At 43.6% G+C, this 15,852-nt stretch overlaps 1 protein-coding gene across 1 annotated transcript in view; it reads left to right on the forward strand.

Annotated features, from left to right (window-relative positions):
• Nucleotides 1-6,761: 6,761 nt before the first annotated feature.
• LOC126203384 (clathrin coat assembly protein AP180-like) overlaps nucleotides 6,762-15,852 on the forward strand; it is a 186,611-nt gene continuing 177,520 nt past the window's right edge. The window contains exon 1 of the mRNA XM_049937682.1: nucleotides 6,762-6,788. Coding sequence (XP_049793639.1) covers nucleotides 6,769-6,788 — 20 coding nt within the window. The 5' untranslated portion in view covers nucleotides 6,762-6,768. The remainder of the gene's footprint in view (nucleotides 6,789-15,852) is intronic.

Here is a 15,852-nt window from a genome sequence, read left to right on the forward strand (position 1 = left end):
ACCTCTTTACAACAAATAATCCCGAGCTAATAACGAGCAGCAAAACGGATACAGGGATTAGTGAACACAGGGTAGTCACAGCGAGACTAAATATTATTATCCCCAAATCCTCCAAAAATAAACGACAAATATACCCATTGAAAAAAAGCAGATAAAAATTCGCTTGAATCTTCCTCACAAACAATCCTCCCTCCTTCCAGATTAACAATGTAAGTGTAGACCAGATATGGCTTGAATTCAAAGAAACAGAATCGACAGCAATTGAGAGATTTACACCAAATAAATTAGCAAACGACGGAGCTGACCCCCTTTGATACACAAAACGGGTTGTAACATTGTTGCAGAAGCAACGAAAAATGCATGCCAAATTTAAAGAAACGCACACTCTCCAAGATTGACAATCTTTCACAGAAGCTTGAAATTTAGCGCGGGCTTCAATGCGAGATGCTTATAATAGTTTCAACAATGAAACTTTGTCTCTAAACGAGTCAGAAAATCCAAAGAGATACTAGTCGTATGTAAAGTATGCTAGCGGCAAGACACAATCAATGTCTTCTCTGCGCGATAGCAGTGGAAATACCATCGACGACAATGCTGCCAAAGCAGAGTTACTAAACACAGCCTTCCGAAATTTCTTCACCAAAGAAGACGAAGTAAATATTCCAGAATTCGTATCAAGAACAAGTGCCAACATGAGTGACTCAGAAGTAGATATCCTGGGAGTAGTGAAGCAACTTAAATCACATAATAAAAGCAAGTCTTCCGGTCCAGACTGTATACCAGTTAGGCTCCTTTCAGAGTATGCTGATACAATAGTTCCATACTTAACAATGATCCGTATCCAAAGACTGGAAATTTGCACAGCTCACACCAATAGTCAAGAAAAGTAGTAGGATAATCCCCAAGTTGAAGGCCCTTGTCATTAATGTCAATATGTAGCAAGACTTTAGAACATATATTGTGTTCGAACATTATGAATTACTTCGAAGAGAGCGGTGTATTGACACACAGTCAACACAGCTACGTCTTTACTTACACGCAGTGTTGAGTGCTATTGTCAGGGGATTTCAAACTATTTCCGTATTTCTCAATTTCCGGAAAGCTTTTGGCACTATATCACAGATGAGGCATGTAGTGAAATTGCGTGTTTATGGAATATCGTCTTAGTTGTGTTACTGTCAGAGAGACTACAGTTCGTAGTAACTGACGGAAAATCATCGACTAAAAGAGATTTCTGGTATTCCCCAAGATAGTGTTATAGGCCCTCTGCTGTACCTTATCTATATAGACGATTTAGGAGACAATCTGAGCAGCTGTCACTTGTTTGCAGACGATGCTGTCATTTATCGTCTAGTAAAGCTATGAGAAGTTCAAAACCAATTGCAAAACGATTTAGAAAACATATCTGTATGGTGCGAAAATTGGCAATTGTTCCTAAATAATGAAAAGTATCAGATCATCCATACGAATGTTAAAAGAAATCCGTTAAAGTTCCGTAACACGATAAATCAGTCATAAAGGCCGTAAATTCAACTAAATACTTAGGAATTACAATTACGAACACCATAAATTGGTAAGAACACATAAAAAACTTTGAGGGGAAGCCAAACGAAAGACTAGGTTTATTGTCAGAATTCTTTGAAAATATAACAGATCTACTAAAGACACAGCCTACACTACACTTGTCCCTCCTCTTTTGGAGTACAGCCGCGGAGCGGCCCTGGATCCTTACCAGGTACGATTAACGGAGTACATCAAGAAAGTTCAAAGAAGAGCTAAATATTTTGTATTACCGCGAAATAGGGGAGAGAGTATCGCTGACATGATACAAGATTTGGGGTGGACATCATTAAAACAAAGGCGCTTACCTTTGTGGTGGAATCTTCTCACGAAATTTCTTTCTCCAACTTTCTCCTTCGAATACGGAAATATTTTGTTGACGCCGACCTACGCAGGGATAAACAAGCATCATAATAAAATAAGGGAAATCAGAGGTCGCACGGAAAGATGTATATGTTCGTTTTTCCCGGGCGTTGGTCGAGATTGGAATAATAGAGAATTAGTGTGAATATAGTTCGATGAACCGTCTGCCAGGCACTTAAATGTCATCTGCAGAGTATTCATGTAGATGTAGGATTTAAGTAACGCATGATATGTCAGTGCCAAGTGACATAGCTCCGTGAAACTTGGACCATACATAGTAAGAAGTGTTGTAGTATAGTGCGCAAGGTAACTGAAAGAAACACGCAATGAGACGAACAGAAATGTCACTTTTATTCAAAGACATTATTTACACTGATGTCACCGCGATAAACGATGGTCCTCTGAAAATTAAAAAAAAAAGGGCGGAAATGGTTCTTAAAAGGTGCGTGGTTACCATCGACGACAGTACACGCTCTAGAACGTGCTCCCATCCTAGCCATGAGTGATAGAGCGTTCCATTCCTCCACCAGTGCGGTTGATAACTGCTGGATGGTCTCTGGTGCATGTGAAACTTCTGCAATATGTCGCCACAACCCATCCGATGTGATTTGACGGGGTTTAAGTCGGGGGAACGGGTAGGCTAGATTCGGCGAATATCCTTTCGTCCAAAACCTCCTCCACCTGCGCAGATCAAAGCGTTCGCCCTCTGTCAAACGTAAAAATGAAGTCAGGGCGGCATACATCCCTGAAAAGACGCGCTACGTAAGGATTGCAGTCTCACAATAACGTTGCCTGTGGGTAAACTGTATTCAAAGATTTTCGATAGTGCCTAAAGCATAACGGTGGGACCAACGAGTGGGTCGCCTGCTCTTCTCGGCTGAGAGCAGATTCAGATTGAGTAGTGAATCTGGACGCTCCCTCACATGGCGAAAAGTGGTAACAAGTAATGCAACCAGGAAAATTGTCGAACACGATCGTTCTAGTGGTGCAGGTGTTATTGTGTGGAGAGGCATAATGTTTCATGGCCATATCTTTGACTCAGTAAATTCATTGGTCAGCATTATGGTGACACCGTGGTCATGTGGGTGCATCCTACCCTAACTTCATTTTGATTTAAGGGAATGCGGGATGGCATCAAATAGCACACATGGAGAAGCTCTTGGAACGAATTGATATGGACTGGCCTGCTCGTTCCCCCAATTTAAATTCCATGAAGCGCATGTGGGATGCGTTGGGGAGACGTGCTGCTGCTCGTCTACACTCCACATGTACCACCGACCATCGACCAGCTGTCAAGCGCGCTGATGGAAGAATGGAACACCCTCCCATAAAAAGCCTTTACCAATATTGTTGCCAGTATGGCAGCATGATGCAGAGCATGGATTGCTAAAAACCATGCAATGCCTTTTGTAACGTCCAGGAGACAATCATGAATGGCGGTGACTTCATTGTTATTATTGCCTTTGAATAAAAGTGTCATTTCTGTTCATGTAATTACGTATCTCTTTCGGTTACCTTCTGTACTTTACTGTAGCAGTTGCTTCTATGTATGGTCCAAATTTCATCGACCTATAATAATTGGCAGTAGTACATCATGTAAAAGTTTTCATCCTTAGGTTTTAGGCAACAGTACACTAAGAAGCGATATGAAATGGGGCGATTACGTAATATCAGTATTAGGGAATGGAAGACTAAGATTCGCTTGAAGGATTGTAGGAAAATGGAATGCCTCTGTAAAGAAAATCGCAAGAAAGAGCTAGTGCGACTAGTTCTAGAATACTGTTCCGGTGTTTGGAATCTTTTATGAAGTAGGCATGACAACAGAATTCAAAAACGCGCTGCTACATCTACATCTACATACACTACTGGCCATTAAAATTGCTACACCAAGAAGAAATGCAGATGATAAACGGGTATTCATTGGACAAATATATTATACTAGAACTGACATGTGATTACATTTTCACGCAATTTGGGTGCATAGATCCTGAAAAAACATTACCCAGAACAACCACCTCTGGCCGTAATAACGGACTTGATACGCCTGGACATTGAGTCAAACAGAGCTTGGAAGGAGTGTACAGGTACAGCTGCCCATGCAGCTTCAACACGATACCACAGTTCATCAAGAGTAGTGACTGGCGTATTGTGACGAGCCAGTTGCTCGGTCACCATTCACCAGACGTTTTCAGTTGGTGAGAGATCTGGAGAATGTGCTGATCAGGGCAGCAGTCGAACATTTTCTCTGCTCAGAAAGGCCCGTACAGGACCTGCAACACACGGTCGTGCATTATCCTGCTGGAATGTAGGGTTTCGCAGGGATCGAATGAAGGGTAGAGTCACGGGTCGTAACACATCTGAAATGTAGTGTCCACTGTTCAAAGTGCCATCAATGCGAACAAGAAGTGACCGAGACGTGTAACGAATGGTACCCCATACCATCACGCCGGGAGATACGCCAGTATGGCGATGACGAATACACGCTTCCAATACGTGTTCACCGCGATGTCGCCAAACACGGATGCGACCATCATGATGCTGTAAACAGAACCTGGATTCATCCGAAAAAATTACGTTTTGCCACTCGTGCACCCAGGTTCGTCGTTGAGTACACCATCGCAGGCACTCCTGTCTGTGATGCAGCGTCAAGGGTAACCGCAGCCATGGTCTCCGAGCTGATAGTCCATGCTGCTGCAAACGTCGTCGAACTGTTCGTGCAGATGGTTGTTGTCTTGCAAACATCCCCATCTGTTGACTCAGGGATCAAGACGTGGCTGCACGATCCGTTACAGCCATGCGGCTAAGATGCCTGTCATCTCGACTGTTAGTGATACGAGGCCGTTGGGATCGAGCACGGCGTTCCGTATTACCCTCCTGAACCCACCGATTCCATATTCTGCTAACAGTCATTGGATCTCGACCAACGCTAGCAGCAATCGCGATAGGCTACAATCCAGAAACGTGATGGTACGCATTTCTCCTCCATACACGAGGCATCACAATAACGTTTCACCAGGCGACGCCGGTCAACTGCTGTTTGTGTATGAGAAATCGGTTGGAAACTTTCCTCATGTAGGTGTCGCCACCGGCGCCAACCCTGTGTGAATGCGCCGAAAAGCTAATCATTTGCATATCACACCATCTATTTCCTGGCGGTTAAATTTGGCGTCTGTAGCATCGGTTAAATTTGGCATCTGTAGCACGTCATCTTCGTGGTGTAGTAATTTTAATGGTCAGTAGTGTAGATACTCAGAAAGCTACCATGCGCTGCATGGCGGAGAGTAACCTGTACCATTGCTAATCATTCCCTTTCTTGTTACACTCGCAAATGGAGAGAGGAAGAAACGACTCTCTACATGTTTCCGTACTAGCCTCAATTTCTCTCCTCTTGTCTTGTCTTTTCGGCCCTTACTCGAAATAGACGTTATCGGCTGTAGAATTGTTCTACAGTCAGCCGCAAACGCTGGTTCTCTAAATATTCTCAATAGCCTTTCACGGTGGGATATCGTCTTTGCTCCGGGGATTCCCATTTGAGTACACGGACCACTCATGTGTTGATCGAACCTACCAGCAAGAAATCTAGCAGCACGCTTCTGGTTATTCAGAACTAATTGGGACTAGTGGCCGAGCGGTTCTGGCGCTACAGTCTGGAACCGCGCGACCGCTACGGTCGCAGGTTCGAATCCTGCCTCGGGCATGGATGTGTGTGTTGTCCTTAGGTTAGTTAGGTTTAAGTAGTTCTAAGTTCTAGGGGACTTATGACCTCAGCAGTTGAGTCCTATAGTGCTCAGAGCCATTTTTGAACTAATTGGGAGCCGAGTCTCGAGCAGCAGTCAAGTGTGAGTCACACTAGAATTCTATAGGCGACCTCCTTTATATATGAGCTACAATTGCTAGAATTCTACCGATAAGTCGAAGTCAACCATTCACCTTCCGTACTGAAGACATTACATGTTCGTTCCATTTCGTGTCACTTTGCAGCGTTATGTCCAGGAATTTAATCGATGTGACTGTGTCGAGCAGCACATCACTAACTTTGTATTCGAACAACAGACGATTATTTTACTACTCGTCTTCATTAATTTACATTTTTCTACATTTAGCGTAGGCGGTCATTCATCACACTAAATAGAACTTCTAAGTCATCCTATATCCTCCTATTGTTACTCTACGATGACGCTTCCTCATACATTACAGCGTCATCGTAACAGGTCCGTGTAGCCCATGTCAAAGTGTAACACAAATGTGTGGGGATCTTCGATGGAAAGCCTTGTAACAAAGACAACGCAGTTCTCATAAAATTCTGTTGGATAAATTTAGAGAACACGTATTCGACGAAGATAATGTGACCATTCTGCAGCCACCTGCGTGTATCTCACATAGGGGTCATAAAAATGAGACAAGAGGGATTTAGGGAATGGCATAGATAGGAAAATTAATGATACTGGTCCGATATGCCATCCGCAACGCACTGTAAAGTGGCTTGCAGAGTATATATCTAAGTGTAAATAATGTACATGTAGATGTAGACAGAATAGGAGAAAAGAAAGCTGTTGGATGCTTGAAGGAAGACTAAGGGAAATTTCTGAAATTCAGCAGTAGAGATTCTAACCGTGGAAACAACTTCGGTAGCATGTTGGTGCATCAGGACGGTATGGGCGCCCGCTTTACCACAGGGGGCCAGCCGTAACGCGGGCGACAGGTGGGTGGAAGAGAAAAGCGGAACAGAGGAAAATCGGCGGGCAGAAGATGCGGGCAGCGTCGAGCGCGTACCAGGCTGCGGGCTGCCGGGGGCGGAGACCCCCGGCGCTACCACGCCCAGTGCAGGCGGCGACGTGGCCAAACATGGACGCGCTAAGCAGCAGGTGAGTGCTCAGTAGGAATGCACGCTGCAAAAACACGTCGATGTTTTTACGGATGCAATATCGTGACGTCGATGTGGTGAGGATATATCGAGAAATATATGTGTTTCGAAATCATAGATTGTTGTTTACAGACGAATAGGGATGTATTTTGGGTAAGACTCGATTTGAAACAAAAATGAAATTTTCATAATGATCAAAATCTTTTGTTAGAAATAACAAAGAATGTTACAACAAAAAATAAGGTTACTAAAAATATCTCAGTACTACAGAAGCTTTTTATGAAGCGGTTGTCGATGGACATGCTTCACCACCGCATTATACAGTGTTACAAAACCCTTGAACCATGGACCTTGCCGTTGGTGGGGAGGCTTGCGTGCCTCAGCGATACAGATGGCCGTACTGTAGGTGCAACCACAACGGAGGGGTATCTGTTGGGAGGCCAGACAAACATGTGGTTCCTGAAGAGAGGCAGCAGCCTTTTCAGTAGTTGCAGGGGCAACAGTCTGGATGATTGACTGATCTGGCCTTGTAACATTAACCAAAACGGCCTTGCTGTGCTGGTACTGCGAACGGCTGAAAGCAAGGGGAAACTACAGCCGTAATTTTTCTCGAGGAAATGCAGCTTTACTGTATGATTAAATGATAATGGCGTCCTCTTGGGTAAAATATTCCGGAGGTAAAATAGTCCCCCATTCGGATCTCCGGGCGGGGACTACTCAAGAGGACGTCGTTATCAGGAGAAAGAAAACTGGCGTTCTACGGATCGGAGCGTGGAATGTCAGATCCCTTAAACGGGCAGGTAGGTTAGAAAATTTAAAAAGGGAAATGGATAGGTTAAAGTTAGATATAGTGGGAATTAGTGAAGTTCGGTGGCAGGAGGAACAAGACTTTTGGTCAGGTGATTACAGGGTTATAAATACAAAATCAAATAGGGGTAATGCAGGAGTAGGTTTAATAATGAATAAGAAAATAGGTGTGCGCGTTAGCTACTACAAACAGCATAGTGAACGCATTATTGTGGCCAAGATAGACACAAAGCCCATGCCTACTACAGTATTACAAGTTTATATGCCAACTAGCTCTGCAGATGATGAAGAAATAGATGAAATGTATGACGAGATAAAAGAAATTATTCAGGTAGTGAAGGGAGACGAAAATTTAATAGTCATGGGTGACTGGAATTCGTCAGTAGGAAAAGGGAGAGAAGGAAACGTAGTAGGTGAATATGGATTGGGGGGAAGAAATGAAAGAGGAAGCCGCCTTGTAGAATTTTGCACAGAGCATGACTTAATCATAGCTAACACTTGGTTCAAGAATCATAAAAGAAGGTTGTATACCTGGAAGAATCCTGGAGATACTAAAAGGTATCAGATAGATTATCTAATGGTAAGACAGAGATGTAGGAACCAGGTTTTAAATTGTAAGACATTTCCAGGGGCAGATGTGGATTCTGACCACAATCTATTGGTTATGAACTGCAGATTGAAACTGAAGAAACTGCAAAAAGGTGGGAATTTAAGGAGATGGGACCTGGATAAACTGAAAGAACCAGAGGTTGTAGAGAGTTTCAGGGAGTGCATAAGGGAACAATTGACAGGAATGGGCGAAAGAAATACAGTAGAAGAAGAATGGGTAGCTCTGAGGGATGAAGTAGTGAAGGCAGCAGACGATCAAGTAAGTAAAAAGACGAGGGCTAATAGAAATCCTTGGGTAACAGAAGAAATATTGAATTTAATTGATGAAAGGAGAAAATATAAAAATGCAGTAAATGAAGCAGGCAGAAAGGAATACAAACGTCTCAAAAATGAGATCGACAGGAAGTGCAAAATGGCTAAGCAGGGGTGGCTAGAGGACAAATGTAAGGATGTAGAAGCTTGTCTCACTAGGGGTAAGATAGATACTGCCTACAGGAAAATTAAAGAGACCTTTTGAGAGAAGAGAACCACTTGTATGAATATCAAGGGCTCAGATGGAAACCCAGTTCTAAGCAAAGAAGGGAAGGCAGAAAGGTGGAAGGAGTATATAGAGGGTTTATACAAGGGCGATGTGCTTGAGGACAATATTATGGAAATGGAAGAGGATGTAGATGAAGACGAAATGGGAGATAAGATACTGCGTGAAGAGTTTGACAGAGCACTGAAAGACCTGAGTCGCAACAAGGCCCCGGGAGTAGACAACATTCCATTAGATCTACTGATGGCCTTGGGAGAGCCAGTCATGACAAAACTCTACCATCTGGTGAGCAAGATGTATGAGACAGGCGAAATACCCTCAGACTTCAAGAAGAATATAATAATTCCAATCCCGAAGAAAGCAGGTGTTGACAGATGTGAAAATTACCGAACTATCAGTTTAATAAGTCACAGCTGCAAAATACTAACGCGAATTCTTTACAGACGAATGGAAAAACTGGTAGAAGCGGACCTCGGGGAAGATCAGTTTGGATTCCGTAGAAAGGTTGGAACACGTGAGGCAATACTAACCTTACGACTTATCTTAGAAGAAAGATTAAGAAAAGGCAAACTTACGTTTCTAGCATTTGTAGACTTAGAGAAAGCTTTTGACAATGTTAACTGGAATACTCTCTTTCAAATTCTGAAGGTGGTAGGGGTAAAATACAGGGAGCGAAAGGCTATTTACAATTTGTACAGAAACCAGACGGCAGTTATAAGAGTCGAGGGGCATGAAAGGGAAGCAGTGGTTGGGAAAGGAGTGAGACAGGGTTGTAGCCTCTCCCCGATGTTATTCAGTCTGTATATTGAGCAAGCAGTAAAGGAAACAAAAGAAAAATTCGGAGTAGGTATTAAAATTCATGGAGAAGAAGTAAAAACTTTGAGGTTCGCCGATGACATTGTAATTCTGTCAGAGACAGCAAAGGACTTGGAAGAGCAGTTGAACGGAATGGACAGTGTCTTGAAAGGAGGATATAAGATGAACATCAACAAAAGCAAAACGAGGATAATGGAATGTAGTCAAATTAAATCGGGTGATGCTGAGGGAATTAGATTAGGAAATGAGACACTTCAAGTAGTAAAGGAGTTTTGCTATTTGGGGAGTAAAATAACTGATGATGGTCGAAGTAGAGAGGATATAAAATGTAGACCGACAATGGTAAGGAAAGCGTTTCTGAAGAAGAGAAATTTGTTAACGTCGAGTATAGATTTAAGTGTCAGGAAGTCGTTTCTGAAAGTATTTGTATGGAGTGTAGCCATGTATGGAAGTGAAACATGGACGATAAATAGTTTGGACAAGAAGAGAATAGAAGCTTTCGTAATGTGGTGCTACAGAAGAATGCTGAAGATAAGGTGGGTAGATCCGGTAACTAATGAGGAGGTATTGTTTAGGATTGGGGAGAAGAGATGTTTGTGGCACAACTTGACTAGAAGAAGGGATCGGTTGGTAGGACATGTTTTGAGGCATCAAGGGATCACAAATTTAGCATTGGAGGGCAGCGTGGAGGGTAAAAATCGTAGAGGGAGACCAAGAGATGGATACACTAAGCAGATTCAGAAGGATGTAGGTTGCAGTAGGTACTGGGAGATGAAGAAGCTTGCACAGGATAGAGTAGCATGGAGAGCTGCATCAAACCAGTCTCAGGACTGAAGACCACAACAACAACAACAAAACGATGCCGACAGAGGGTTTGTAGAGAGCGTCTTGAGGCACAAACTGAAGACTGAGGATAGGATCCCGTGTCCTGAAACGTCATCCAAGAGTCTCGAACTTATAGGTGCCGAAGCCTGCCGTTAGGTCATCCCCTCGGCAGTAAACGTGACCTTTTATACCGACAGATCATAGGTGGAACATCTCGCATTGTAGTCTGTTATTAATTAATCGAAACTGATTGTCACGATCGCCAGTGGAGAAGATGGAGCTAGCTGGTGCTTGAACAGTCCTTTTCTCCTATGCCGCTGATGACCTTGCCGTTGGGCGTCATGTCACGCACTGCGCGGCCACTCCCGTCGGAGGTTCGAGTCCTCCCTCGGGCATGTGTGTGTGTGTGTGTGTGTGTGTGTGTGTGTGTGTGTGTGTGTGTGTGTGTTTTGTTCTTAGCATAAGTTAGTTTAAGTAGTGTGTAAGTGTTTGGGACCGATGACCTCAGCAGTTTGGTCCCATAGGAATACACACACATTTGAACATTTTTAAGATCCATCCTATGAATGTGATACTCTGGTGCCTCGGTGGTTAGCGGTTTTGGACATGTGTTTTTATCTGCAGTTTATTTTTCTCCTGAAACCCTCTAAAATCTCCAGGTTTTGTTTACATAGGAGAAAATTAAACTGCAGGCTGAAACCCTTGTCCGAAAGCGTCATCCACCACGACAACAGAGCGCCGCATTCTTAGGAGACGAGACATGCCTACGCAGCGGCTAGCTCCATCATCTTCACTGCCGATTGTTTACATGTTCCGCCTACTGTCCGTCAGCATAAGAAGTCACATTTGTTGCCGAAGCGGTGGCTTAGTGACAGGCGCCGACACCTATAACTTCGATGCTCTCTAGCTTCGTTGTATGACGTTTCCGGGCACGAGTTCCTATCGTCAATGTATTCCCCAATACTCTCTCTGCAACTCCTCCAAGTTGATCGGTATCGTTTTGTAACACCCAATGTAGTCGGTCTGCAAACGAAAGAGCAAGCAGCGCTAGTAGTGGGGGAACTGGCTTTTACCGGACGGACGACTTACAGGATGACTAAACCAGACCTCACAGGAGATATGACAGAATTAATGAACGAGTAGTTGGTCGAATTGTGTAACATATAATGGATACTGACGATTTATTCACAGGAACACACTGAGGTGACAAAAGTCATCGGATACCGATAAACACATATACGGATATCGCGTACTCAAGGTACAAAAGGGCAGTGCCTTGGCAAAAAAAAAAAAAAAAAAAAAAAAAAAAAAAAAAAAAAAAAAAAAAAAAAAGAGTTTCAAATGGCTCTGAGCACTATGGGACTTAACATCTATGGTCATCAGTCCCCTAGAACTAATTAAACCTAACTAACCTAAGGACATCACACAACACCCAGTCATCACGAGGCAGAGAAAATCCCTGACCCCGCCGGGAATCGAACCCGGGAACCCGGGCGCGGGAAGCGAGAACGCTACCGTACGACCACGAGTTGCGGACAGTGCCTTGGCAGAACCGTCATTTGCACTCAGCTGAGTCATGTGAAAATGTTTCCTGCGTGATTATGACCGCACAACGAAAATTAACAGACTTTCAGCGCGGAATGGTAGCTATAGCTACATGCATACCACATTCCATTTTAAAAATCGCTGGACAATTCAGTATTCCAAGATCCATAGTGTTAAGAGTGTGCTGAGAATACCAAATTTCAGGCATTACGTCTCACCACAAACAACGCAGCTGCCGATGGGCTTCACTTAACGACCGAGAACAGCGGGTTTTGCGTAGAGTTGTCAATACTAACAGACAAGCAACACTGTGAGATATAACGCAGAAATCAATGTGGGACGCACGACGAACGTATTCGTTATGACATTGCAGCGAAATTTGTCGTTAATGGGCTATGGCAGCAAACGACCGACGGGAGTGCCTTTGCTAACAGCGCAACATCGCCTACAGCGCCTCTCCTGGGGTCGTGACCACATCGGTTCGGTCCTAGACGACTGGCAAACCGTGGCCTAGTCAGATGAATCCCTATTTCAGATGGTAAGAGCTGATGGTAGGGTTCGAGTGTGGAGCGGTCTCGACGAAGGCATCGACCTGAGTTGTCAACAAGGCACTGTGCAAGCTGATGGTGGCCCCATAACGGTGTGAGCTATGCTTAGATGGAATGGACTGGGTCTTCTGCTACAACTGAACCGATCATTGACTGTAAATGGTTATGTTCGGCTAGTTGGAGACCATTTGCAGCCATACATGGACTTCATACTCCCAAACAACGATGGAATTCGTAATAGCACCGGAACACAATTGCTCGCAATTGGTTTGAAGAACGTTCTGAGCAGTTCGAGGGAGCGATATGGCCGCCCAGATCGCCTGACGTGGATCCCATCGAACATTTATGGGACGTTATCGAGAGGTCAGTTAGTGCACAAAATCTTGCACCGGCAACACTTCAGCAATTATGGACTGCTATAGAGGCAGCATGGCTCAATAATTTGCAGCGGACTTCCAGTGACTTCTTGCCACATTGAGTTGCTGCACTATGCGGGGCGAAAGAAGGTCCGGCACGGTAGTAGGAAGTGTACTGTGACTTTTGCCACCTCATTGTATAATAACAGGTCACTGTAATGTAGTCAATAGAGGTGTTGTAAAGTCGAACTAGTTCGTGTCCTGCTATATACTGTATAAATATACAGCCATCTCAACAATGGAAAATACGACAGTGTAGCATATGCATACTGAAGCAACGAATGAAAATTTGTACCCACTCTGGAGTTCGAACACAGTCCCCAAACGGAGAAAATCTCCGATCCAGCCGAGAATCGAACCGTGGTCCACTCGATTAGCAATGTGCCGTGCTGACTCCACAGATACCGAAGCGGACATCCTACAATATTCAAGCATTTTAAATTACTCTTCGCGTTAAAGTTTTGGAAATGGATACGTGGTCAGCGACCATTTACGAAGTAAAATTAAAGCAATAACAGCCCTCGGTCGCAAAAAAGAAGTCTTTTGACCTAGCTTTCGGCACTGCAATTTGATATTTATTTTACAACTCGATATTTATTTTGTACGTGACATGTAAATATTGTTTCTTTGTTGTACTGCTAGTCAGTACTTACACCTAAAAAAAATTTTCAACACTTTTGTACTTATGTTATAGGCCAGTTTGAGTGTTTTACTTCTGATGAAGGCACTCATAGTAATGCCGAAACCTAGGTCAAAAGACTTTCTTTTGCGACCGAAGGCTGCTATTCAAATGGTTCAAATGGCTCTGAGCACTATGGGACTTAACTTCTGAGGTCATCAGTCCCCTAGAACTTAGAACTACTTAAACGTAACTAACCTAAGGACAGCACACACATCCATGCCCGAGGTAGGATTCGAGCCTGCGACCGTAGTGGTCGCGCGGTTCCAGACTATAGCGCCTAGAACCGCTCGGCGACACCGGCTGGCGAAGGCTGTTGTTGCTTTAATTTTATTTCTTCGTGTTTTCTGAGAGATTTCTGGTATCTCACAATAATTTAATCGAAGTGTGGTCGGTATTATTTGATGCTATGTATGCATAAGAGCAACCTCTCTCCGGGGTGTGTGTATTTGATACTGTGAACATACGGCCGGCCGTGGTGGCCGAGCGGTTCTAGGCGCTTCAGTCCGGAACCGCGCAACTCCTACGGTCGCAGGTTCGAATCCTGCCTCGGGCATGGATGTGTCTGACGTCCTTAGGTTGGTTAGGTTTAAGTAGTTCTAAGTTCTAGGGGACTGATGACCTCAGATGTTAAGTCCCATAGTGCTCGGAGCCATTTTATTGTGAACATACCAGGGAATGTGGACCAACGAATTGTAAGACTGATTTCTCTGTCACTGCGTGATTCAGTCGCAAATCAAATTTATTTATTTATATAAAAACTTCCTGAATTTTGGGATAGATAATTTTGTTTATAAATATTATGATTGTACGTGCAAACACACACACACCACTGAAGTGCAGAAAATTTAACATCAATATTGCAGTAATTAAATAATTTTTTTGGCTTTATCTGCAAGAGAACTTGTACTAAATGCAGCAGGATATTTTGCATTGTCTTGTTTGAAGTCTTGTATTTCACATCTTCTGAGACTTAACGCTTCTCGAGAAGAAGAAATAATCTAATAGAAACGACGTTAGGGTTTCACTAAAGAGTGAGAATAATGAAATAAAATTTATCTTATGTCAAGACAATTCTAAACTTGTATCACACTGTTTCTGAAGGAAGTTTTAAATTCTGATGTCCGTTGTGATTGGAGGTGGAACTTTCCATTTTATCTTTTATCTTGTTTGTGGGCATCAAACTTTTTATTTATATGTGTTACAGACAGAACAAGACGGGAAGAAATATGCGTCTTAATTGATCGATCACAGAAATGTTACGAGCGTCCATTTTCGTTAGCAAACTGCGTGATTTGCGCACGAGACACAGCAGATAACTGCCGCTGGAGAGCGTTTCGTTCGCAAATCGTAATGAAACACGTTCTTTGTTGTGTACCAGTTCGTGTCCAATTGTGCAGCAACCATTATGGAAACCAGAAAACAATGCCTGGCGTGCTTCCTGTCTGAGGAAGGCTGGAATTAGTTTCCTATCTAGCAGTGCAGAGCAGCGGACGGTGATTCGCTTAGATTCTGATACTGTGTATTCAATGATCTGTGAGCACGCGTTAGTTATATTAGTCACTAATTTTGTATTCCGTATATTGCTAACGTATTTAATGGAAAATAAACGCTGCAGGGCGTGTCTGAGCATTGTGTTGCCATTTATTTAAAAGACGCGTTGCGGATGGGCACGTATCACATTGGTAAATAACCCGTAGGCGCTTCTTGTGACACAGTATCGCAGAGAGAGAGTGGAGACTCGCCCGCTACAGCCATTGGCGTAACTGATCCATCGAGAGTAAGCTGAGGAATGACAAGCTTCACACAGAAAAGTTGTGCTGTGTATAGTAGTCGCTAGCAACTCTCCATAGGTCCTGGCGGACCCACCAGCACCGACCGACCGTCGTGTCATCTGTCGCCATTAGTACGTATCATGGGATGCGGTAGGGAGGGGCACTGGGTCAGGACGCCGCTCTCCAGCTCGTTGTCAGGTTTGGTGACCTGAAGCCGCTGCTACCCGGTCAAGTAGCTCCTCAGTTGGCATCATGAGGCTGAGTGCACCCTGTTCCACTCCTCCCACCAATTAAAAATACCAGGTAGTACCGAGAATCGAACCTGGGTCCTCTGTGTGGCAGTCAGCCATGTTGACCGCTTTCCTTATTTTGTTCGTCAATATTCTCGTCATTTGGTCTGGGCGAACTTCATATGCCACTCCTTCAGATTCATGTTGAATGCTTCACTGAGCTTTTTTTTTTTTTTTTTTTTTTTTTTTTTTTTTTTTTTTTAGTTACAGAGGAAAG

Source organism: Schistocerca nitens, chromosome 9 (genome assembly GCF_023898315.1).
Source record: "Schistocerca nitens isolate TAMUIC-IGC-003100 chromosome 9, iqSchNite1.1, whole genome shotgun sequence".
Taxonomy (NCBI): Eukaryota; Metazoa; Arthropoda; class Insecta; order Orthoptera; family Acrididae; genus Schistocerca; species Schistocerca nitens.